This window comes from Geotrypetes seraphini, chromosome 5 (genome assembly GCF_902459505.1).
Source record: "Geotrypetes seraphini chromosome 5, aGeoSer1.1, whole genome shotgun sequence".
Taxonomy (NCBI): Eukaryota; Metazoa; Chordata; class Amphibia; order Gymnophiona; family Dermophiidae; genus Geotrypetes; species Geotrypetes seraphini.
In genome coordinates, this window is record NC_047088.1 from 227922635 (window position 1) to 227949004 (window position 26370).

Here is a 26370-nt window from a genome sequence, read left to right on the forward strand (position 1 = left end):
TATTAGCACCTAGTACTGCTTAGTATAAAGACCCAATTATTCAGGATTTAGCAACTTACAAAGCTATAAATTAGGCTCTGTCGTCTACACCTGTGCATTTGTGTTGTGACATTAAATATAAACTGATATATTTAGGCGTTAGGGCTTTAACGCGCAGAATAGCACGTGCTAAATTGCCGACCGCGCTAAACCTTAACGCCAGCATTGAGCTGGCGTTAGTTCTAGCCGCGTAGCACGGGTCAGCGCGCGCTAAAATGCTGTGTGCGCTAAAAACACTAACGCAGCTTAGTTAAAAGAGCCCTTAGTTATTTAGGGTCCTTTTACTAAGGTGTGCACTAAGGGCTCCTTTTATCGAGGTGCGGTAGGCTAGTCGCTAACGCCTTCATTGACAAGGCATTAGTTTTTAGGCTTGCCGTGGGGGTTAGCGCGTGATGAAATGTCTGACGCGCTAACCCCCGTTGCGCGCCTTGATAAAAGGAGCCCTATGTGCTAATGCGTCCATTATAGTCTATGGATGCGTTAGCATTTAGCGCGTGCTAAAACAGCGCACCTTAGTGAAAGGACCCTTAGTTATTTATAATACTTGGATTCTGCCTCCCCCAGCAGACCACAATGGAACGGCCAGGGGGGGTTTATAAAAAAAAAAATCTGCAGAGTGTAATTTGTATACGGTTTGCAATCGCAAAATAAAAACACACAGATAATTGCAACATACTGGAACCTGTGTACCCGACCACCGCCAAGGTAATGCAAGAGCCCAAGCCCATTGCTCTGAAATCAGTAGAAGGGGAACAGGGTCGGTTTGATTTGCTCCCTGGTGTTTTTTGACAGTGCTGAACATACACACCCCTAGTTTTCTTCTCAGGTGATCTTCTTAGTTGGAGTTCCTGGGCTCTCTGCAATCCCGCACATAAACATTTGCCTTTATATCCATTAAGGTTTTAGATATTCAACTATGAGGGAGAACTCAGCCAAAGATGCTTGAAAGATAAATACGTTTAATTAGGGGCAGAGGATGATCATTAAAGGAAGTCTGACTGCTGCTGAAGTCATTAACAATCTTAAATGAAATTTTTATTTTTATGATAGCCATTTACATGTATAATAAGAGCCAATGATTCTTGGGAGCAGTGTGACAGAAACAGAGTGTAGCGAGAACTCGTGTAAGACATACTATTTAAATGAGCTGGTGTTAGCTATTCATATTTGTTAATGAACTGGATATGCAAGGCTGTAAGAATGAATGTTCTGATGCTTTAAATTTTAATATCTGGAAATCAAGGGTAAGGACCAATTACTGGCATTTCTTCTCTTAGAGGAATAATTAATAGAGATATAACAAATGCATCGCTTCAAACTTCTAGGAAGTTGGTTTGTTTGTTTTTTTGGGTGGGGGGCTTTTTTTTAAAAAAAAAAATTTAGGGTTAACTGTCAAACACTGATCCAAATGGCCAGATCCAGGTCACCTTCTTCAGTGCTTACAGTTTTAAACACGGTATTATTATTATTTTTTTTTTTTTTAGTATTTCCCTTTCTATAAGAATAGTTTGTTCAATCTGAGGTGAGCCATGACAGTCAGAGCCAGGGAATGCACTTACCTCGGAGAAAACCAAAACATCCTTCCTGCAGGGAAATTTAAAATAAGGAAAACGCTTAATGCCATTTTACTATTCTAGTTCAGGAGTCCTAGAAGGTTCCTTTGCTATTACCTGTCTGCTTCTAATGATTGGCAATGATTTATTGGGGGCTTTTTTTTTATTGTTCTAAAAGTGCTCTGATGTGGTGCCTTGATGTCTAATGAAAAGAGATTGGTCTTAAAAAGCTACCCAGTGTTTATCCTGACTCGAAGATAACACATTTTTCTTCTGATAAAATATTTTTCTTATTTATTGTTCAAAACATACAATATAGACAATAATTCTAATTTTGGTGCTGTTTTATTTAGTAGCGTTTTATCCCTGGTGCCTGGCTGTCTACTATCGTACCTCAGCACATAGCTTTACTCTGAGATAAGCCCCTTCTCCTTTGCTGTCTCTGCTACGCTTTCTGTACTGTGTCTGCAGGATGCAGGTTTTGAACTGAAGAGCGCAGTGGAGTTCTGACTGTGCCTTTTCCGGTTTCAGCACAATCAAAGTTTTGTGCCTGGAACTGTCCTTGACATTCTTTCGTCCCACAATGGGGTGGACACAGCGTGCTGGAAACCATGACATCATTATCATTGACACAGACTTAAATAAATCACCTGCATCTTGGCCTCTTTGTGCTTACTCAAGGATTCTTCGTCTTCGGGAAGAAAGTGCTCTTTATTTTTACAAATCCTCGTCTCAAGGGTAGCTGGAAAATGCAAACTTGTACAAGTGTTTTCAAAATAAATACATTATGTGGTATGAAAACCCCTACCTTGTGTTTTGTCTGATGTGTTTTCTGGAAAAAATAAAAAGAGGTAGGTGCTGCATTGCAAAGGAACGCATCGTCAGTTCAAACAAATATATGCTAACCTCATGTCTGGAGATTTATTGTGCGCATCTGAACAAATTCCTGTTGCACACGCTTAATAAAACATTAGTTCCAGAGGAGTGACAGCCTTGCTCAGAAACTCTGAGGGCTTCAAGTGATAGCATGGCAGACCTGGGTCGGTTTGACCGCCAAAAGTGCGCAGGTATGTGAAGCTGTGTTTTTCACCAAGTTCAGAAAGAGGGAGAGCCAGCAGTTTAATTTTTAGCAAAAAAAGGAGAAAATCTCAGCAGCGTGCACTTCTGCAACCTGCACGCAGTGAGGAAAAAAGCACACGGGGTGGGGGAGGGGCTGTGAGCCTCCGAATAATTTGGGAAGCGGGTTTCAGCTCCTCTTTGGTTCTTTACATGTAAATGGTAACGAGGAAGGAAGCGCAGAAGAAATCTTGAACATTACCGGTATTATGCAAAAAAGAAGAAGAAGAAAAAAAAAAAAAAATGAGGCTATGAATTGTTTTCCTTTTGGTGATTAGGTTGGTATGCCTCAGATGGAAAACTTTTGATACTTGTGACTTCTCACTACAAGAAAGACACACAATAGCTATATTTTTATTGAGTACTGACCTTCCCAGAAATACCTTGCTCTTATTTCTTGCAGACAGAGATAAAAAATATATATATATATCGTTATGGAGAGCTACTTCAATTGATTGTCCATGCTAGCTGACAATGGCCCATTGTCGTGTGTGTGGAACTTTTATTTGGATGTAAGATATCCTTAAAATTCTTCTCAAAAGAAAGCAGGAAGCCAGGTCTAGGAAGCAGTCTCCCCTGGCTGGGCATACAGTTTTGTTTTTCAAATGGTTTTCTTTGGAAGATTTTTGTGTGCTCTGTGATCTTGAAAAGCATAATCGGGTTTTTATACCCCCCAATCCCATACACACATGTAATGCTGGTAGCAAAGGCAAGAATGAAGAAATCTTGTGCCTTGGCTCTAGCACAATGGTCTCAAACTCGCGGCCTGGGGGCCACATGCAGCCCGCCAGGTACTATTTTGAGGCCCTCGGTATGTTTATCATAATCACAAAAGTAAAATAAAATAGTTTCTTGATCATATGTGTCTTTAGCTATAAATTACAATATTATTATTGCAACTTAGCCAAAAAGAAAGATTTATAAACTATTAAGAGTTTTACCTCATGCAAAATTGTCATTTCTTTAATAAAACATTAACTATTTTTTTCTGCGGCCCTCCAAGTACAAATCCAAAATGTGGCTCTGCAAAGGGTTTGAGTTTGAGACCACTGCTCTAGCAGGACTAGTACAATCGAAAGCCATTAATTCTAGAGAAACAAAGAGTGAGAGAGACACATTTGGGATAGGTCTGGAAAGGGCATTTGTGAATGCGGTGTCCATGTGCAGTCCTTTCTACTTAAAACAGAAGGAGAAAAACCAAATAGTATGTATGAACTCTCAGCAAGAGGCATGCTCTTATCTCCCATGTTTACCATCATTGCAAGTACTGTAATATGCCTGTTCTTCACAGGTACAAATAATTTCGGGCTCCTTTTACTAAGCTTCGATAGCGTTTTAGCATGTGCTAAACCCGCGCTACGCAGCTGGAAATAACTCCAGCTCAATGCTGGCGTTGAGGTCTAGCGCGCACGGCAATTCAGCACGCGCTAAAACCACTATCGCAGCTTCATAAAAGGAGCTCTTAGTCGCAGTGGACGGGTTACTGAAAGAAAAAAAAAAAAACAACTTTATTTTTCCTGTTGCTCGCTAGGACCTGATATGACAAAGCCCACATAAACACCTCTGGCTTTTTACTAGTGGCTGAAATGTTTAAGGTAAATGAGTTCTCGTCTGGACTACACAATTGGATTCATTTGGCAGGCAGAACAAAACCATTGTGTGTGTCAAGGCTTATAACAAGCCTGTTCTCTGTTCCCTTCACAAGAATCGTTCTTGTTACTGCACTTCACTAGTTCTGCAAGCTCTCATGTGATTTTGCAATGCTAAATTTGTTTGGTTGGGTGTTTTACAGATGAAATGAAGGACGAGTTTGACACCATGGGGCCTGAAGCCACCCTTCAGACCAATGGGAACAACGGTACAGGTAAGATGAATTTAGCTCTTAAAAGGCGTTAACAAAAATTAAGATTTGATGCATTGAAAATGAGATCGTAATTCATATGATATGACTCGTCATCATGCTTTCATCCTTCCTATTGGTGGTCTCCCCAATAAAGTACCCACTAAAAGAACAGGTTTCCTTGGATTCATTTTATTGAGATTGCCTTCCTCTTATTTCAAAAGCAGAGGCTGAAAAACAAAAGGGTGGGTTTTTTTTCCATTTTATTTACTGTATGTACATTATTTATCAGTTATCCTGCACAAAGTAATGGATCCCAGAAACTTAGGAGTAAAAAAATAAATGAGCAAATAATGAAATTTCCTGGACGCTTTACAATATTGGGTCCAGAGCATTATTTTCTTGTTGCTGCTAGAAAATGTTGTTCCTTTCTATATGAAGATATTCCATTTGTTTTCTTCTGCAATATATTTTATCAGGGTGCAGGCTTTATGCACCGATTTCTGAACCCTTCAGAGTTGAATAGTTAACTGGAGAGATTCAGACCATGCCCAGCTGGGAACAAGCAGAGCATAGCATCAGGAAGGATGAAAGGTAAAATGTTTCACACAAAAAAAAAAAAGATAAAAGACAGAAGCATTTGAGGTTGATACAGTAGCATAATAAGAGGGAGGGGGACAGGGGCCCCGAGCACTATGATGGTGTGGGTGCCGGCACCTCTCCGCCCCCCTCATGCCACACTCATGCCCTCCCTTCCCTGACCTTCTCCCCTCTGTACCTCTTTAAATCTTTACCACCGCGAGTAACTAATCTGGCCTGCTGCTTGCGCCGGCCTGGCTCCCTCTGAAATCACTTCCAGGTCACGGGGTCAGGAAGTGATGTTAAAGGGAAAGCCAATGCCGGCACAAGCAGCAGGCCGTAGAAGCTGCTTTCACTGGTGAAGATTTAAGGAGGTACAGGGATGGGAAGGGAAGGTACGAGTGTGGCATGGGGGACATGGAAGGAGCGGGGGTGGCATGGAAGGAGCAGAGGGTGGAGAGAAGGGTACGGGGGATGGGTCACTGCCCTGGGCACCTCCTAACCGTGCTACACCACTGGGTTGATATTCAGCATGATTTAAGTAGGTCAAATGGTTCCTATCCAGTTACATCACACTGACTGGGTCCAGCACTGATATTCAATGGCACTTACGAGTGCCAACACCACTTAAGAGTCCAGCGATTTTCCACTTTATTTGTTCTGTATTTTTACAACGGAACAAAAAAAAAAAAAGTGGAAAATCATTGGACTATAGCCCTCAGTGGAGACCGTCCCAACGTTGTTGGTTGGGCTGAAAACTTTTCAGCGGCCTCTCATAACTGGAGACTGCCTCTGTGGCGCTCTGTGGTTAATGCCATGGTGGTGCAGACACAAAGCAAAGGTGGAGGTGGGTGTTATCCAGGTGCTGCCACTATTCATTGCCGGTGCCCAGATATGGAATGGTACTTGGTATCTAGATCTAGTTCATCCGAAATCAGCCTACCTTTAAAAAAATGCTGCCTACAATGGGCTGAATATTGTCCATTAAGGGGAGAACTGAACAAAGAGCAATTAGTGTGTTAGCACACGTTAACCGCTAAAGACGCCCATAGGATATAATGGGCATCTTTAGTGGCTAGCCCGTGCTAATGGGTTAGCTTGCGCTAACGTGCTTAGCGCCCTTTCATGAATTCCCCCCCATTAATAACAAAAAATGTTGGATTCAAGGAGATGGAGATGGACTAGTAACTTCCTTCTGCAGGCAGCAAGCTGGTTTTTATTTATTGCTGGGATTTAAATCTTCTTTCAACAACAACATTTAAGAATATAAGAACATAAGATTAGCCTCACTGGGTCAGACTAATGGTCCATGAAGCCCAGTAGCCCGTTCTCACGGTGGCCAATCCAGGTCACTAGTACCTGGCCAAAACCCAAGGAGTAGCAACATTCCAGCATCTCAAAGAATAGCAAGATTCCGGAACCCCAATGAGAGCAACATTCTAGAGCTGAGATTGTGATGTCATAATGCCTCATTCCACAGTGCCTCAGAGCCAACCTCATCAGTGAGGTTATAGTGGTTTAATTGCCCTATACTTGGCTCACATTAGAACATAAGAATAGCCTTACTGGGTCAGACCAATGGTCCATCCAGCCCAGTAGCCTGTTCTCATGGTGGCCAATCCCAGGTCACTAGTACCTGGCCAAAGCCCAAGGAGTAGCAATATTCCATTTATGTACTGTCTGTACCATAAGCGGTTTACAAAAGATAAAATATTACAAAAATTGACTAGAATAAACAATTGTGCACAATAAAAAGGAAGACACCCCCCCCCCCCTTCAACCTAAACAGAAGTCAGGTCATCCAGATACTGGTCAAATAACCAGGCCTTCAACAGATTTTGAAATCTAAAATTATTTGCCTCACATCTAACCTCAGTGGTTAAAACTTCTACATAGAGAATAGCCAATTTTTATTTTTTTTTAGTTTTTTTTTAAAGGACATTATCCTTAATGATACAGATAAAGGTGCAGGAGTAGCCTAACGATTAGCGCAGTAGACTGTGATCCTGGGTAACTGGATTCAATTCTGACCCTGGGTAAGTCACCTAACCCTACATTGCACCAGGTACAAAAAAATTAGATTGTGAGCCCAGTAGAGACAGAGAAAGCACCTGTATACAAGGGTTAGTAGCAGTACTATGAAGGTAAATCTAATCTGGTCAAGTGATTTCGTCAGGTAGAGATTAAACACATGCTAATTAAGAGTAATTCTGAAATATAATTAGGGCATTCCCTATCTAGAACTTTAAATGCCGAGCATAAAATCTTAAAATCTATTCTAATAGTAATCTGCAGCCAATGTAATTCATGATTGTTGCTGTTTCCCAGGTCTCACCGCGTCTGGGTAGGTAGAATCACCGTTTGTTAGCTTTTGTAAATATATTTATTTATCTTTTTCAAATGAAATCACAAGTATCCACCTGTTACAGTAATACAGAGTATACAGAAAAAAAAAAAAGGTCTCAAAATTTATAAAGAATTCAAGCCTAAACACAATTTAGGAATCCTTGAGAATTATATATAACTGTTAATCATAATCTTAAACTCTTAATTAGCCCTCAAAAGGATTGGAGAAGCAATTTAAGAAAAGACAAGGAGGTCTTAAGAGAAAATCATAGTTATCAAAAGAAATGTAATACATGTAGAAGTGGCAAAACCTAATCATTTTTAGTCTTATAAAAATAATCTTCAGATCTCTTAATAAGAGCATAAGAATTGCCTTACTGGGTCAGAACAATGCTCTATCCAGCCCTTCTTCACGGAGGCCAATCCAAGTCACAAGTATCTGGCAAAAACTCAAATAGTAGCAGCATTCCATGCCACCGATCCAGGGCAAGCAGTGTCTTTCTCAACAGCAGACTATGGACTTTTCCTCCAGGAACTTGTCCAAACCTTTTTTTAAGCTACATTAACCGCTCTTACCACATCCACTGGGAACGCATTCCACAGCTTTACCTTTCTCTGAGTGAAAACAATATTTCCTCCTATTGGTTTTAAAAGTATTACTCTGGAACGTCATCAAGTGTCTCTGAGGGCTCCTTTTACAAAGGTGCGCTAGCGTTTTATACGCGCGCACCGGATTAGCACGCACTAGCTAAGAAAATCTAACGCCTGCTTAAAAGGAGGCAGTAGAGGCTAGCGCGCATTATTCCATGCATTAAGGCCCTAGCGCGCCTTTGTAAAAGGAGCCCTTAGTCTTTGTAAATCTTAATACGGTAAAAAATTGATCCTCTTGTGCCCGCTCTACTCCACTCAGGATTTTGTAGATTTCAATCATATTGTCCCTCAGCTGTCACTTTTCCAAACTGAAGAGTCCTAACCTCTATAGTCTTTTCTCATATAAGAGGTATTCCTTCCCCTTTATCATCTTGGTTGCTCTTTGAACTTTTTCTAGCGCCACTATATCTTTTGAGATAAGGAGAGCAGAACTGAATGCAATACTCAAGGGGCATTATAACATTCTTGGTCTTGTTTACCATTCCTTTTCTAATAATTCCTAGCATATTGTTTGCTTTTTTTTCGCTACCGCCGCATATTGAGCGGAAGGTTTCAGCAAATTGTCCACGATGACACCCCAGATCTTTTTCTTGAGTGCTGACCCCTAAGGTGGACCCTAGCATCCAGTAACTATGATTTAGATTATTCATTCCAATGTGCATCACTTTGCATTTGTCCACATTAAATTTCATTTGCCATTTGGATGCCCAGTCTTCCAATTTCCTAAAATCTTCCTGCAGTTTTTCACAGTCTGCATGCATTTTAACAACATTGAACAGTTTAGTGTGATCTGAAAATGTATTCACTTCACTTGTAGTTCCATTTTCTAGATCATTTATAAATAACGCTGGTCACAGTACAGATCCACTATTTACCCTCCTCCATAGAGAAAAATGGCCATTTAACCCTTTCCTCTGTTTTCTGTCCAATAACAAATTTTTAATCCACAATTGAACATTGCCTCCTATCCCATGACTCTTTAATTTACTCACGAGCCTCTCATGAAGAACTTTGTCAAAAGTGTATTTGGAAATCTAGATACACTACATCAACTGGCTTTCCTTTATCCACATATTTATTCACACCTTCAAAGAAGTCAACAAATTATTGAGGCAAGACCTCCCTTGGCTGAACGCATGCTGACTCTGTCTCATGAAATCATGTTTGTCTACATGTTTTATTTTTAAAAAATTGTTTCCACTATTTTGCCTTGCACTGAGGTCAGGCTTGCTGGTCTGTAATTCCCCGGACCACCCCTGGAACCCTTTTTAAAAGTTGGTGTAGCATTGGCCACCCTCCAGTCTTCAAGTACTACAGACGATTTTAGTGACAGCTTACAGATCACTAACAGATCAGCAGTTTCATGTTTGAGTTCTTTCAGTACCCTGGGATGTATACCATCCGGTCCATGGGATTTATCACTCTTTAACTTGTCAGTTTGACTTAGTACGTCTTCCAGGTTCACTGAGATTTCTTTCAATTCCTCCGCCTCATCACTCTTGAAAACCATCTTCTTCTGTAAAGATTGAAGCAAAGAATTCATTCAAGTCTCTCCACTATGGCCTTATCCTCCCTGAGCACACATTTTACTCCTTGGTTATGCAACGGTCCCAAGGATTCCCTGACAGGTTTTCTGCTTCTGATGTACCTAAAAAAATTGTTACAAAGAGTTTATGCCTCTTTGGTAAGTTGTTCTTCATATTCTTGTTTAGCTTTCTTTATCAATGCTTTACATCTAACTTGTCAGTGCTTATACAATATCTCTTCTTATTTTCTTCATTGGGATCTTTTTTCCATTCTTTAAAGGATGTTTTCTTGGTTGTAATAACATCTTTCACTTCACCTTTTAAGCATGCCGGCTCTTGTTTTCTCCTCTTTCCATCATATTCAAGTAAGCCCTTCAATTTTTTGATTAGGTTAACTTTTGTTGTGAAAAGCTGCATTTTCTGGCTTTAATGCAGCACAGTATTTTATGTCAAACAGGGCATGGAGGTTACTGAAGGAGTCCCATTTCTACCATGAAGAACCAAAGAACAATGGAGATTTATTTGGAGAAATTTAATCAAGAGACATTTACAAAGTTTCTATGAAAGGTGCATTACTATAGCTAGACAACTTTGAATGACTGGATGTTGATTGGGACATCCCAGCCGTAGGGTCATCTAGAACTAAGGTAATCCTAGATACCCTACAGGAGACCTCTTCAGTAGATGGTAATGGAAATCATTCAAGAGGGGTGATACTAGACCTGGTGCATATGAATGAAAAGAGTGTTTCTGATGTTTAAGTGAGTAATCATTTGCTAATTGATGATCACTAGATGATATGGGTTAGTACTAGGTCATGGACAGTGACAGCTCGTTCTAAAGCAAGGATTCTGGATGCCAGGAAATCTAACTTCATAAAGATGGGAAAATACTTCAATGAGCTATTAGCTAAAAGGAGCATCTAGTGAAATTGGAAAGACAGTGTGCAAAACTGAAAGGAACTATTTAAAGGGTTACCAACCTATTTGTTAGGAAAGTAAATAGAAATAAGAGGAGAGGTTGCTATGCTTTTCAAAAGAAAGCGTAATCCAATAGGGATGCTGCTGGACTACAATCCTTGGCTCCGTAATAACATCATGAGTTGCCAAGAGTGTCTGATCCACTGTTCTGGAAAACACATCTTTGGTTTTGGTGTACCAACTGTTCTAGGTCAGCCTTTGGTGAAGAAGAAAGCTGATCAACAAATTGAACTTGCAGGACCTCTGGACCAAAGTCATTGGTATCCACTTCTTTAACAGATTGACATGAAATATCTTTGCCTTATCCCTCTTGTCAGGTTGGGCTACCTTATAATTAACAGGCCCTGACTTCTCCCCTATTTCATAAGGTACTTGACACTTACATAATAACTTGATTTCAGAGGATTGCTGGAGAACTAAGACTCTGTCTCTCAGCTGGTTTAGGCTCTGGTTGGTTATAGACTCTGTACTGCCTTCTGGTTAAAGTCTCGGGCTTGTCCCACCTGAGCCTTCTCCAAGCAGAGCTCGGTTGCCTCGCCTGCTTTCTCCAGCCTTTTCTGCATGATGAGCATTTATTCTGTCAAATTTCTTCCTGGGCTGGGTTCTTCCTCCCAGGTTTCTCACACTACATCCAGGATTACTCTAAGCCTCCGCCCATATAATAACCCAAATGAAAAGAACTCTGTCAAACATTGAGGCACCTCTCAGATGGCAAACAATACTAATGGGAGTAGAGTATCCCAGTTCTTCCTATCTTTGGCCACAAACTTCTTCAGCATCTGTTTGAACATCTTACTGAAACATTTAACCAGACCATCTGTCTGTGGATGATAAACAGATGACTATAAAGTCTTCACTTTCAGCAGGACACAAACATGCTTCATTACCCTGGTCAGTCAGTATTTCTGAAGGAATCCTAATCCTGAAGAAGACTTCCTACAGGGCATTAACCATGGTAGTCTTCATATTCTGCATGGCAATGGCATCTGAGTAGCGAGCTGTACAGTCCAAAATAACCAGAATATACTCATTGCCAAGGATGGTGTTGAAAATGGGCATGAGCAGGGAATGTGGAAGGACTTGAAGGACTACTCAGCTGGCAGGACCTGAAGGATTACTCAGCTGACAGGATCTGAAGGATTGACAAAAGAGCACTCTTTGTTTGAATACACCTTTCCATGTTTTCTCCTCCCCAATTGACTTCCTAATAGATAAGTGTGGGCTAATTGCATAACCTGACTATGGTAGAAATGAAGGACAAGCAGTTGGTCTACCTTTCACCTGCTGCCCCACCCCCATGGTCCCCTTGACCACCCTATACAGCAAGTCCTTCTTTATTATGAAGTACAGGCTTTTTATGAGATTCCCATCAACCATCACAACCTGAGCTCATGGTGCTCTAAGGGACTCATCTTCTGCCTGTAGCCTTTTAAAATCCCCTGGGATCTAATCCCCACTCCAATCAGGAATATTATCTAAAGGGTCTAGGGTATCCAGTCCCTCCTCCCATGACCCAAGATCCTTATCCACTGCAGCCCTTAAATTCATGGGACAATGCAGCTTTCCACCAGCCACTGGTGGTGTGGTTTAGCCAATGTCCTACACAGGGAAATCTTAGGAAAAGATGACTCCTCTTTCTTCTTTGGGCCATGGTCAACTGAGTCCAGATAGTTCCAGATTTAGGGAAATCCTGACGCAAAATAACAAGGTAGGGAACATAAGAACATAAGAAGTTGCCTCCACTGGGTCAGACCAGAGGTCCATCTCACCCAGCGGTCCGCTCCCGCGGCGGCCCATCAGGTCCGCGACCTGTGAAGTGGTTTTTGACCACTTCTATAACCTACCTCAAGTTCTATCTGTACCCCTCTATCCCCTTTTCCTCCAGGAACCTATCCAAACCCTCCTTGAACCCCTGTACAGATTTCTGGCCTATCACATCCTCCGGAAGCGCGTTCCATGTGTCCATGGGTAAAAAAGAACTTCCTAGCATTTGTTCTAAACCTGTCCCCCTTCAATTTCTCCGAGTGACCCCTAGTGTTTGTGGCTCCCCTCAGTTTGAAGAATCTGTCCTTATTCACTTTCTCTATGCCCTTTAGGATTTTGAAGGTTTCTATCATGTCCCCTCTAAGTCTCCTTTTCTCCAGGGAGAACAGCCCCAGCATTTTTAACCTGTCAGCATATGAAAAATTTTCCATACCTTTTATCAGTTTAGTCGCCCTCCTCTGCACTCCCTCTAGTACCGCCATGTCCTTCTTAAGGTACGGCGACCAGTATTGAACACAGTACTCCAGGTGTGGGCGCACCATTGCGCGATACAGCGGCATAATGACTTCCTTCGTCCTGGTTGTGATACCTTTTTTGATGATGCTCAGCATTCTGTTTGCTTTCTTTGAGGCTGTCGCACACTGCGCCGATGGTTTCAGTGATGTGTCGACCATCACCCCCAGGTCCCTTTCAAGGTTACTCATCCCTAGCAGTGATCCCCCCATTTTGTAGCTGAACATCGGGTTCTTTTTCCCTATATGCATGACCTTGCATTTCTCTACGTTAAAACTCATTTGCCACTTTTTTGCCCAGTCTTCCAGTCTCGTTAGGTCCCTTTGCAGGTCTTCACAGTCTTCCGTGTTTCTAACCCTGCTGCAGAGTTTGGTGTCATCAGCAAATTTGATAACCTCACATTTTGTCCCTGTCTCCAGATCGTTAATAAATATATTGAACAGTAGAGGTCCCAGCACCGACCCCTGTGGAACTCCGCTCGTGACCCATTGCCAGTCTGAGTATTGGCCATTTACTCCAACCCTCTGTTTCCTGCCTGCCAACCAGTGTTTGATCCATCGGTAGATATCCCCTTGCACCCCGTGGTTCCACAGCTTTTTAAGTAGCCGTTCGTGAGGTACCTTGTCGAAGGCTTTTTGGAAGTCAAGGTAAATGATGTCTATGGATTCCCCCTTATCCATCTGGCTGTTTATTCCCTCAAAGAAGTACAGCAAGTTCGTGAGGCATGACCTTCCCTGGCAGAAGCATGCTGGCTCGCCTTCAGTTGTCCATTGTTTTCTATGTGTTCGCAGATTGTGTCCTTTACCATTGCTTCCATCATCTTTCCCGGAACCGAGGTCAAGCTCACAGGCCTGTAGTTTCCCGGGTCACCCCTTGATCCCTTCTTAAAGATGGGCGTGACATTTGCTATTTTCCAGTCCTCTGGGATCTCCCCAGTTTTTAGGGAGAGGTTACATATTTGGCGAAGTGTCTCTGCTATTTCGTTTCTTAGTTCTTTTAGTACCCTTGGGTGGATGCCGTCCGGGCCCGGTGATTTGTCGCTCTTCAGTCTGTCTATCTGTCTGAGGACATCCTCTTTGCTTACCTCTAGTTGTACCAGCCTTTCGTCATGTTCTCCGTTTATAATCACCTCGGGTTCTGGGATATTGGATGTGTCCTCTCTGGTGAAGACTGACGAGAAGAATTTGTTCAACCTGTCAGCAAGATGGCCACTTCCAGCTAGACTTGCCTGACTGGGGTCCTGAAGGATACCTGAGCTGCAGGATACTGTCTTTGGTTCCCATGCACACACAATAAGGTCAGAGTCCAATCCTAATTCACTTTCAGTCGGGTAACCTTGTCTTTTCAAATGAGGGTCTTGACACTAGTAGAGTCTATCAGCACCTGGAGAGGGATCCCATTCTGCTGAACTTCCATTACATAATTCCTTATTCCAAGCTGAGAGGCCTTCATAAATTGCACAAATGTGGCATAATCATATTCAGAATACAAATCACAACAAAAATAGAGGAGCTGGAGTAATAAATAACCATTAACATTAAAAACTACCTCCAGTTGTATGAATGTGGGGTGTATGATGCAAAAAGCCACAAGGTGTAAGTTTGCACCAGGGCTATGAGAGAAAGCTAGACGGTTAGTAGGCTCCCCCTCATGCTTCGATCATCAGCCAGAAAAACCCTTATTTGTAAATGAATATCATAATGGAAAACAAACTGGACTTATGTTGTTGTTCCACCGCTGACTTGCAAGTGAATGCCTCTTGCAGATCAAGAGCCCCGAGGAAACGATTGTATAACATTGTGAAACGTTGGCCATCGTTAGCATTATTTTTCCAGCATTCCAGTATTATTTCACTGAACAGAAGCAGCAGTTGTGAACAGCAGCATTAAAGCAGTTGGACAACAACATAAAGATAAGGCCAGTTTGTTGTCCATTATGATATTCATTTGCCCATTTCAGCTCTAGATAACGTTACACTTTACAAATAAGGGTTCCTGCCACCAGGGCAGTGGAGTGCACTGGGTTCGTGGAGTGCACTAGTGCTGCCCGATTTCCGATTCAAATCGATTCACTTCGGGTGAATCGTTTCGAAACTATTCTTTTTTTTCTTTTTTAATCAGCCTCACCAATTTGGTGACCAACCCTCCTTCCCAGGCCTTCAGGTCTTCAGGTCTCCTAAAACAGGAGAGTTAGCGCTGCCGCTCCTGTTTAGGGGGAGAGGGGGGAGGGTCAGTCGGGAAGTGCTGCAGTGCTTAGGCGCTCTTTGCAGCATCCTCTGGCCTCCCGCACTTCAGATAATTACCGCAGCCTGCAGAGAGGATCGCCGGAGGAGGCCATAATTTAATTGTTTATTCAATTTTTCTATACTGTTCTCTCAGGGGAGAGCTCAGAATTGTTTACATGAATTTATTCAGGTACTCAAACATTTTTCCCTGTCTGTCCTGGTGGGTTGATCTGGGTGGGTTTCAGCCCACAACTTCAGGGTATTAAGGTTGTAGCTTTAACCACTGCTCCACATTCTCCCCCTAAGCAATTTAAATGGGTAGGAGCCTCTTCTGCCTGGTTAAATCGCTTTGACTATTGAACAGCAAATCTTTGTTATCTTAACCCTTTATTTGGCACTGTTGCTCTCGTTGAAGATCAAGTTACGTAAAGCAGACGTAACCAATCACCATCTACCAATGAAACAAGCATGTCCATTTTAAGATTTGATAAATAATCCTCACTTTGGTGTTCTAGTTTTGGATCTCCTAGTTTGTCCATCTGCAGTGGAAGCTCAGACTTTTTACATGTTCAGTTTAATTTAGCCCTGTGACCAGCATTCTTCTCACAGACACAGCACTGGACATATTGTTAGCCTGTTTGACCTTAGACTTGTAAATTAACACTTTAGGACCATTACAAAGAAATCCTAGTGTAGAAAATGCTAGATTAGTAGGTACATATGTTGGTATATATTAAATTAAAATGTTATACATCTTTGGTACCATAGCATAATCTTGTCCTGTACCATCAGTATCTAGGAAGTGATAAAAAAATAATCATATAAACTGGAAAGCAAAGCCTTCAAAAGTGATTGCTCTTCAAATAAAAGCATGCAATTTTTCAATAATGATTTTTCTCATGGTTCAAGAACATTCTTTCTAGCCAAAAATCTGATATATATATTTTTGAAGACAGAGAGCGCATTGCATAGAACCGTATTTTCAACGCTGTTTTGGAATAACTGTAAAGATGTGGGAAAAGTTTATTTTTTTCTATTGTTAAGTGTTCCATTCAGGAAGAAACTTAAGTCTTTGTTGCTCAATCCCTTCCTGATCCAAACAGCATATCGACAAAACCTTTAAGAAAATATTTGGCCCTTCCCAGACACATCTGCGTCCCATCAGACCGTCTTGCAATTCCTCCTTGGTTGCTATTGATGTCAGAGATGCAGGAGGACAGGCATAATGGAACCTCCCAGCGCTGGAGAAATGACTTTCATGTTGCTTATTCACATTGGTAGAGGGTCTGCAACTAGTCATAATTTAAAGGGTCTGACGTACTGAAGGAATTTCCTAATATGTGACCATAGGGAAAATGTTTATGGTCCATTTTTAAAGTATGCCGAGCATTTCAATACTGTCATGGGATGGCAGAAAGAAGTAAGTCCATTCTGGCAGATTTGTGGGGAAAACGTGTTCCGTTTGGTTTCTCTGCAATGAACTGACTGCCTTTTGCTTCTGAAATATTGGGGATCCTGAGGGGGCTATGCAGAAATCCAATATACATAATGCTGGGACATTCTTCCCTGATTACAGATAGCACTTATTTTTGTGCTTTCGTGGACTTTCAGTACTTCCTTCTGCCATTGCAATGTCGAACATACTTTTCCCCCCCCCCTTCTTTTACCGCCATGGTCGGCAATAAAAGAAAGCCTAACATGGCTTCATAAAAGGGGAGGGGGGATAGATTCCTTAAGCATTAATTAGGTACCTATACAGTATAATCTTGTTATAACGGACTTCAAGGGACCTGGAACAATGATCCGTTATATCCAGAGTTGCATTTTTTAAAAACTTTATTTAGGTCAACTTGAAACAATGTACAATCGATGAACAACAATCACTGCACAAACATATCAGCAACACCAATAAAAAAACTCAGCAAAACATTGGTATGGCACAAAGTGATTGCAAAACCAGAACACTAAAAGATGTTCTAAACTCTAAAGCATTATGTCGTACTATACTCGAAAGAAAAATAATCTGTGTCATTTTTTTCTGGGCTGCATTTTGATACTATATCACCAGCATGCCACGCGCCTTGTAGGCGGAGCTTGCATGTCCGTTATAGCCGAACAAAACTACAGCTAAAAGCAGCTCTGGGGACTAAATTGGTTGTCCGTTATATCCGAAAGTCTGTTATATGCGAGTCCACTATATGCAATGATTTTCTGTATGTTTATAAAGGCACTCGGCCGGGTCCGGCAGACTTCGTCCACTATAGACGAGGTTCTGTTATAAGCGAGTCCGTTATAACGAGATTATACTGTACTAAGCTGACCTAAGACGCCAAAACTGAGGCACCCCAGTGGTACTGATATAATAAGTAGTGCATTAAGAATGTGCATTGAAAGGCCAAGGAAAGCAGGAGATGCCAACTTCCCAGAACTTGGAAAGCGGAAAACAAACGGCGAAGGAGACTCTTGCCCCCTTCTTTTACTAAGGTGCACTGTGCTTTTTAGCATGTGCTAAACGCTAACATGTTCATGTTATCCTATGGACACGTTAACGGTTAGCGCATGCATTGATTTAGCGTGCGCTAAACACGCGCTAAAACACTTAGCACACCTTAGTAAAAGAGGGCCTTGGTGTTCAATGCCTTTTATTTATATGACACGACTCGACTCGATCGTGTTTCGGCCCAAAAGGGCCTGCCTCAGGAGTCTAAACAAACAATTATATGTAAAAAAAATTATATACAAGAAATAACATGAACATATATTAAGATGACAGAGATAAAAACGTATATATCATGGATTGTAAAACAGTAATAATAATAAATGTAAATAAAAATGATAAATGGTGTAAACTGTATTTACTGAACCAGAATATTCTGCAATTTTTCATCCTGCAAAAAAGCTAACATTGCGATTTCATATGATCTTAGGAAATGCCAAATTAATATATATGCATATGCATCAAATGTGAAATGATTATAAACCATAATATAAACAACTGTTTTTAAAAAAAAATATAAAATAAAACAGTTGTGTCATATAAATAAAAGGCATTGAACACCAAGAGTCTCCTTCACTGTTTGTTTTCCGGCCCACAAGCCTTCTCCCCCGACATCAGAATTGACGTTGGAGGGAAGGCTTGTGGGCCGGCTGCATGCAATCGTAGCACGTGCTGGCCCTTCCCTTCCCTTTCTATAGTTGCTGCACCGGGGCTGTAATTAAATGTAGTGGGTAGCATGTGGCAGCGGTGGCGGATCGGGGGGAAGGGAGGTAGGAGGAAGCGGTGGCAGGTCAGCTTGGGGAAAGGCAGGCTTCGGGGGAGGGGGCACTAAGGACATAGGAAGAAGGGAGGGAGAGAATGGAAAGGGACAATTGGGCCTGAGTTCAGAAAGAAAGAAAGGATGCACAGTCAGAAGAAAGTGCAACCAGAGACTCATGGAAATCACCAGACAGCAAAGGTAGGAAAATTTATTTTATTTTCAATTTAGTGATCAAAATGTGTCTATGTATATTTTGCACTATGGCCCCCTTTTACTAAACCGCGATAGCGGTTTTTAATACAGGGAGCTACGCTGAATGCCCTTCACAGCTCCCAACGATCATAGAGTTCCTTTGAGTTTTGGGAGCAGTGTAGCTCCCTGTGCTAAAAAACAAAACAGGAAGTTGCAACCAGAAACAGGAAGTAGATGTCCCATTCTGAGGAAAAAAAGAAACAGTCACGTTAGACATAACTGAAACATCTGGAAAAAAATGGGAAGGACTGGTTACAATAATATCAAAGGTTCATTGGAGAAAGGAAAAAAAACAGGGATGTAAAGGGTATATATTTCTTCTACAAAGATAAATTAACCAGGAGAAGGAAGGCAGACTATGCATTGAAAGCTTGTAAGAAATAGTAAGCTTTTAGTTGAGCTTTGAATCTTAACAATAAACTTTCAGTTTGGAGATACTGTAGAAAGGGAGGTAATTCTATAGAATTGGGGCCATGATTGAGAAAGATGAATTCCTGTGAATGTCAAGAAATAATTGCCTAAAAAAAGAAATAGCCAGCAGATGCTTCTAGGAGGAATGGAGGGCTCTCCGAGGGAAATATTGAACTAAGAGGCTGAACACGAAAGAAGGGAGGCCTGATGGCTGAATCTGGAAAGAGACAATATTGTATTTAAAAGGGATTCGAAAGGTAACTGAAAGGATGTGTTCAGCTCTTGTGTGCACACCCAGTCAAGTTGTGGAGCAGGGAGCCCGTGCTGAGTTTTGTGAGATCATACACTATTTTACTATCACCATGCTTATGAAATTCTCTCCCTCCCCTTCAAAGATCCTGTGAATTTTTCCGGCAGCACGATTTTGATTGTTGCCCAGACGGACTTTGCCTTCTTGACTTGTCCAGCTTGTACGAGCTTCCTTGCAATTGTGAAATATGTAAAAACTGGCAGGTTTTAGAGTGAAAACCTTCCCTTCAAGCACCCTACCCCTAGCTCAGACCTGGCGGTAGATTTCCAGCGATAGAGGCAGCATTCTTTTCTCTGCTATTCTCTGAGTATGAGAGGAAATATCTGATGACCCTCTTTAACATCCATTTGCATACATTTAAATATCATTGTGCTAATTTGTGGCTGGCAAGTTGTTTCTGATGTCAGAGCATTGTGTGCAGCTTAAATAAATATTCTGGCACTAACCGCCTCACTGCTGGCGTTACATACAGTAAGTTCTGAGCATCACCCTATGAGATTTTATTTTGAATACAATCTTTATTTATATACTGCCAGTACCTCCATAAAGTTCACAGCGGTTTACAAAAATAATTATGAAGATACAAATGATTAAATAATATTACAATATTTAGGAATTATTAACACATTCTTGAAATAGATAGGTCTTTAGGTCTTTTTAGAAAATCTTAATATTAGATTGCTGGTTAATATTAGTCGGTAAAGTTTTCCAACGTTTTGCTGCTTGATAAGCCCATGTGGAGTTAAAAGCTCTATTGTGTCTGATATTCTTGATGACTGGATACCGAATGGTATCATTATTTCTCAGGTTCAAAGATGGAAAAATTAAGGAGTTGAGGCATATAATCTGGAGTTTCTCCAAAACATATTTTAAATAGTATACAATATACTGTAATTTATAAAGTATTTGCCCTTCTCTAAGGGCTCCTTTTACAAAGCCGCGCTAGGGGGTTTTATCGCACGCACTGAATTAGCCGGAAATCTACCGCCTGCTCAAAAGGAGGCGGTAGCGGCTAGCACGTGCGGCAATTTAGCGTGCGCTATTCTGCGCGTTAAGGCCTTAGCGCGGCTTTGTAAAAGGAGCCCTAAGTATCCAGACAGTGCCAATCCAGTCCATATGTGGAGTTTGGGCACAGCTGGGAGTCATCCTATCAGTGGAGATGTTCATCACTAATACCTAGATTAGGAAAGCAAAAAGGTATCCTAAGTGCTACCAGATAATAATCTTTGTTCAATATTCAGAACTGAATGGGGATTGGTTTGTTCACTGACAAGCAATGAAGCATTAGAGGTCTTTTAATATTCAGCCCTTCAAGAAGGTAAAAGCCTCTTTTTTGAAGTCTGAAATTAGGGGCTCCTTTTAAGAAGCCGCGGTAGCGGTTTAACGCGCGTAATAGCACGCGCTAAACCGTCGGCCGCGTTAGCCGCTGCCGCCTCCTCTTGAGCAGGCGGTAGATTTCCGGCTAATCCAGTGCGTGCGATAAAACCCCTAGCGCGGCTTTGTAAAAGGAGCCCTTAGAGAAGGGCAAATACTTTATAAATTACAGTATATTGTAGTTTTTCGGCTAGCGCAAGGGTAGCGTGTGATTAAAAGTCGCGAGCGTTAAAGCCGCTACCGCGACTTCGTAAAAGGAGCTCTAGGTTTCTCTAGGAAAATTTATATATGGTGGACACTGGCAAAAATGTAATAGTGTTAAGAAAAAGTATGCTAACTTCCTGCTTCAAAATACTAGCCTCCCCCTTCCCCCTCCCTCCAATATTCAGCCAATGTAAGGGCAGCACCTAACATGTCCTTGATGTCTAATGGGTTCCTGGGCAGGAGTAATCCCCAGTTGCTGCTGTCCTTGTCAATACCTTCAAGCTAATAAGGCACCCTAGTGGTAGTGTTGCTGTACTACTGCTATGAATCATATTACAGAAACTTCATTCCTTTTCTGAAGTGGAATAAAGTACTAGCATTAGTGGCTTTGCATTAAATATCCAGATTTTTTTTAAGCTGGCTAGCGCATGCCTGATTAACTGGATATTCAGAGCTAACTGGCCATGTGTTAGCACGGAACAATAGCCCAGGTGTTTATGCAGACCTATTTGTGTGCTAACACTGCCAGTTGGCTCTGAAAACTGGGAGCTAACCAGACTCCGTCCTAAATGCCCCCAACATAGGTGGCTTTCAGCAAAAAATAACTGGTTAAGTGTAGCTGAAAATGACCAGATAGCCGCTGGCAAGCAAGTTGACTGGTCAGTGGCCATGCCCAGCCAGTTAACTTAAGTTATATTTTTCAGATTACATTGACATGTTTTATTTAACAAATGTAATTACTCTACAGCATTTATATGTAATCAGTGAATTTTTTTTTTTTTTTTTCAAACAAAAGTTCATACTTGAACAAATATATGAAACATATCTGATGAATGATTCAAGGGTTGGTGTGGGTGTTTTTCCCCCTACAGCAGGGGTGTCAAAGTCCCTCCATTGTATGCTAATAGATCTCATGCATATTCATTGGGGAAATCCTGAAAACCCAACTGGATGGCAGCCCTCGAGGAGGGACTTTGACACCCCTGCCCTACAGCATATGTTGGGGATCAGAGAAATTAGGGGCACAAGACTGCTACATTTTTTAAAAAATACATTGGGTGTCACCAGCTGCTATATCTTTTAATAGATTGGGGATAAGGAACCAGGAGATTTGGGTTAGCAAGAAGAATCACGGCTAAATCATTCTGGGCTGTGAAATTGACACAGTCATTACTGCTTTATTTATCTCACGGGAATTATATTTTTTTGTAACATAACCCCTAGTGATAGTATAGCACGGGGGTAGGCAATTCCGGTCCTCGAGAGCCATAGGCAGGTCAGGTTTTCACTAGGGTACCATATTAGGGGAGTGAAGTGGCCTAGTGGTTAGAACGACTGCTACAGTATCCTGAGGTTGTGAGTTCAATCCTAGCCTTCTCCTTGTGACTCTGGGCAAGTCATTTGGGGCTCCTTTTACGAAGCCGCGTTAGTGCTTTAACGCACCTAACAGCGCACGCTAATTTGCCAGCTGCGCTAGCCGCTACCGCCTCCTCTTGAGCAGGCGGTAGTTTTTCGGCTAGCGCGCACGAAAAAGTTGCGTGCGATAAAGCCGTTAACGTGGCTTCGTAAAAGGAGCCCTTAATCTGCCATTGCCAGGACAGACAGAGTACCTGAAACTGTTCATGAAAAAGGCAATTAATAAATCCCAATAAATTAGCTTGAAGGCACTGGCAAGGGCAGGAGCAACTGGGGTTCATTCTGGCTCAAAGACCCAGGTAGGCCCAGATTAGCCAGGGGGGATTTCTTTTTATGGGTGAGGTGCTGATTGAGTGAGTGATGTTCTAATTGGGAAGGGGGGTGTAGAGATGACCAGAGTGGAGGGTTATGATTAGGTGAGTGGAGGGGCTGATTTGGGGGGGGGGGGTGGACAGTGATCATGGTTAGAAAAGTTGTAATGGCCCCTTTAAAATATGGTTACCAGAGGTCCAGATTTCCCTGGATGGCTTTTCAAAACCTGGCACTTTGTCCAGGTTTTGAAAAGCTTCCCATCAAAATTGCGTCGGAAAGGGGCATCCGCGCATGCACGGATGCCACCTGGAGGTGGGGCTGGGGGGCAGATTGGGGCGTGACAGTCAGAATGGGGCAGGCCTGGGGGCGTGGCTCTGGGTCCAGTGCTTTTAAGATAAAGTTTTAAGATAAAGTTTTGAGGCCCAGTGCTCCTGGGATGGCAAAGTAACCTCAGATTTATTGCTGGGATTATTTTTCTAACCAAATATGACTCGAGGTTTTTACCACAAACCATATTGTGGCATTTGCATAGCAGAGGTATTTTGCATGTATTTGCACTCTTTGCATCACTTTACTACTGTATCACTGTAATATAACTTGTGTTAGTACTCTTTAACACATTACGGGGCAAAAAACAGGAGTTATTGCCATAAACCCCCCCCCACCCCACCCCCCATATTACTAAAAACTGGGGGATAACTGTGCCCCTATATGTTTTGGGAATTGCTCTTTGGGAGGACAATTTTCCACAATGCAGCAGTTCAACTCATTTTTTGGCATTCCATTTTGGATCACACCACTCCTTATCTAATTCAATTATATCGCCTCACTGTAGTTTTTCATGTTAAATGGTTTATTGGGATGTTTTTCATGGAATGTCTTCTACTAATTTACTTTCTTTGTTGCATCCATTTACTTTTTTCTTTCTTTCTTTTTTTCAATTTATATACTGCAGGGCCGTAAAGTTCTATGCGGTTCACAAAAATGTTTTCAAAAATTACAATTAAAAGATGAAATTAAATAACCAAATAATACCATAATGATCTAGATGGTTCATTACAATATCCATGCCAGTTAGTTGCCCAAGGGCTCCTTTTACTAAGGTGTGCTATGCATTTTAGTGCACACTTAGGGCTCCTTTTACTAAGCTGCGATAGCGTTTTTAGCGCACGCAGAATATTAGCGCACGCTAAACCCGCGCTACATGGCTAGAACTAATGCCAGCTCAATGCTGGCGTTAGCGTCTAGCGCGCAGCAATTCTGCATGCTATCGCAGCTTAGTAAAAGGAGCCCTAAATATTAGAGCGCGCTAACCACGTACTAAATGCTAACCCGTGCATGTTAGTCTATGGGCGCATTAGAGGTTAGCACGCATGTATAACAGGGGGGCAAATGTTTCAGGAGCAAATATGTGCACTTCCACTATTCATTTGTTGCTCCCTCTGTAAAAATGATACATCGTCTCTACACATGTGCATTGTATCGAACGTTTGCAAGAGTGCTCATAGCTCCCATTTGGTGGGGGGGGGGGGACTTTGCTTCCAAATGAGACGAGAGCAATCCATGATCGCTTTCATTTTCATAGGGGCGTGAACACTGTATTTTATGTCCGCAGGCTTTTCCTTCTTAATGTGTGAGGTGGTTTCTCATTGCTGTGTGGTTTATTGTGAAATTTGTAAGGCCCTGCAGGTTATTTTATTACCGTTTTACTCTGTAGATTTTAGGGGGATGTTGTTGTTATGTGGATTTATTTTTTGTTGTAATGTTATATTATCTGTATGGTTCTTGCTTTTGATTTGCATATTTGATGTCCCATGCACGTTTTATGCTTTTGTTTTATGTAAACCACCTTGGTGAATTGGTGGTCTATAATTAATTTAAATAAATACTTTTTATAACACAGAGGAACATAGTTATCAATGTTGGTTACCGTTAAGACATGTTATTTACATCTAATTCATGCTGGTTTAGCACAGGTCCCATTTTATGCAATGAGACCTAGTTACTAATAAACTGGGCTAACAGTAGCTCACACTGATAGCTGTCCCCCAAACTGTATTTTTTGTGTATTTTTCAAAAGCAATGTTCTGTAAAGGGGCACCTATTCTATAAATGAACGTAAGCATCTGCTTTCTTTAATAGAATATAAGCATAGGTAAAGGTAATCCTCTGTTCACAAGTACCGATTTGCAAATAACTTGTGGAGGCCTCCAATTAAGGGATGGTTTCTTGGCAGATTAATTAAGAACATAAGAACATAAGAAATGCCTCTGCTGGGTCAGACCCGAGGTCCATCGTCCGCTCACGCGGTGGCCCAGCAGGTCCAGGACCTGTGCAGTAATCTTCTATCTATACCCCTCTATACTCTTTTCCAGTAGGAATTTGTCTAATCCTTTCTTGAACCCCAGTACCGTACTCTGCCCAATCACGTCCTCTGGGTGGTTTGCCATTGCCTTTTCCAGTCATCTTTTCCTCCTGGCTAAGGCTGGCTGCTCGTTCACTTCATAGTGGCATGGCTTGCACTTTAAAGCTTTCAGGGGAACATTAATTCATGTTGGATACAAGTCCCCATGACGATTTATATTTGAAAGGTGAATACATAGTTTTATATTTTTGCAATAAGATAAGTTAAAAATTAAGAATTAAAAAAAAATTGATGTAATTGAAAACTCAAAACTAAAGAAATTTAAAAATGAAAAATTATTGGACATGATGATTATGGTGCATTGATCTTGGTAAAACCTATTTGGCTTCTGGGCGACATCTCTGACATTCTGATATACGTGTCTTTATACTGTGAATGCTAATGTGATTGGTCTACTTCATGACCCTATCCAATAGACACCATTCTGTTAGTTTCATATAGATGCCCTCGTATAAAATTGCCCCCTTACTAACTCCTGGTTCAGTCAATTAAAGCTCAAGAAGGGATTAGATAATTTCCTGAAGGAAAAGGGGATAGAAGGGTATAGATAGAGGATTACTATACAGGTCCTGGACCTGATGGGCCGCCACGTGAGCGGACTGCTGGGCATGATAGGCCTCTGGTCTGACCCAGCAGAGGCACTGCGTATGTTCTTATGCTTATGTTCTTATGTTTGTTGCCAGCCTTCACTTACCGTGCATCATCCTCATTCGGACATTGTTCTACTGGCCATATTATCTACAGAACAACAGTAGCAACTATATAACTTACAAGAATACAAAAGCACTTCTTCAGGCCGCAAAGTAGCTTAGGTTGAATCTTAAATGTAAGAGTATATATATTTTTTCAGAATTTGCCATCTTATGGGCTCTTTTAATAAGCTGCGCTAAGAAATAGGCTGAGCGCGCCCTTACGTGGAACTTTTCTGCGTGCTAAAGCCCATTTCTTGCACAGCTGTGAAAAAGCCTTCTTTTGTATTTGTTTAATTTATGGCCCTGCGCTAACGTTAATAAACCAACCCTAGTGGAGTATATGATCCAATAATATACTAGAAAAAATTCCACTATCACTTATTCAGAGAAGTGCACTCACTTTGTAGCTATAACGGGAAAAGGCCTCAGAAATGGAGCCTACGCACAGTCATAGACTGAATTGATCAAATTGATCAGCGTAGTTGTCACGCTCCTTGCTCCAATCATCGGCCAACAAAAACCCGTTTATTTAACTTTATTTCTAGAATGCTTAAATCTTATTCTATCATAATAAATTATTAACTTT

At 41.5% G+C, this 26370-nt stretch overlaps 1 protein-coding gene across 1 annotated transcript in view; it reads left to right on the forward strand.

The window, feature by feature from the left end:
- Positions 1 to 26370, forward strand: part of ZEB2 (zinc finger E-box binding homeobox 2) — a 333333-nt gene that overhangs the window by 254141 nt on the left and 52822 nt on the right. The window contains exon 4 of the mRNA XM_033946430.1: positions 4501 to 4572. Coding sequence (XP_033802321.1) covers positions 4501 to 4572 — 72 coding nt within the window. The remainder of the gene's footprint in view (positions 1 to 4500; positions 4573 to 26370) is intronic.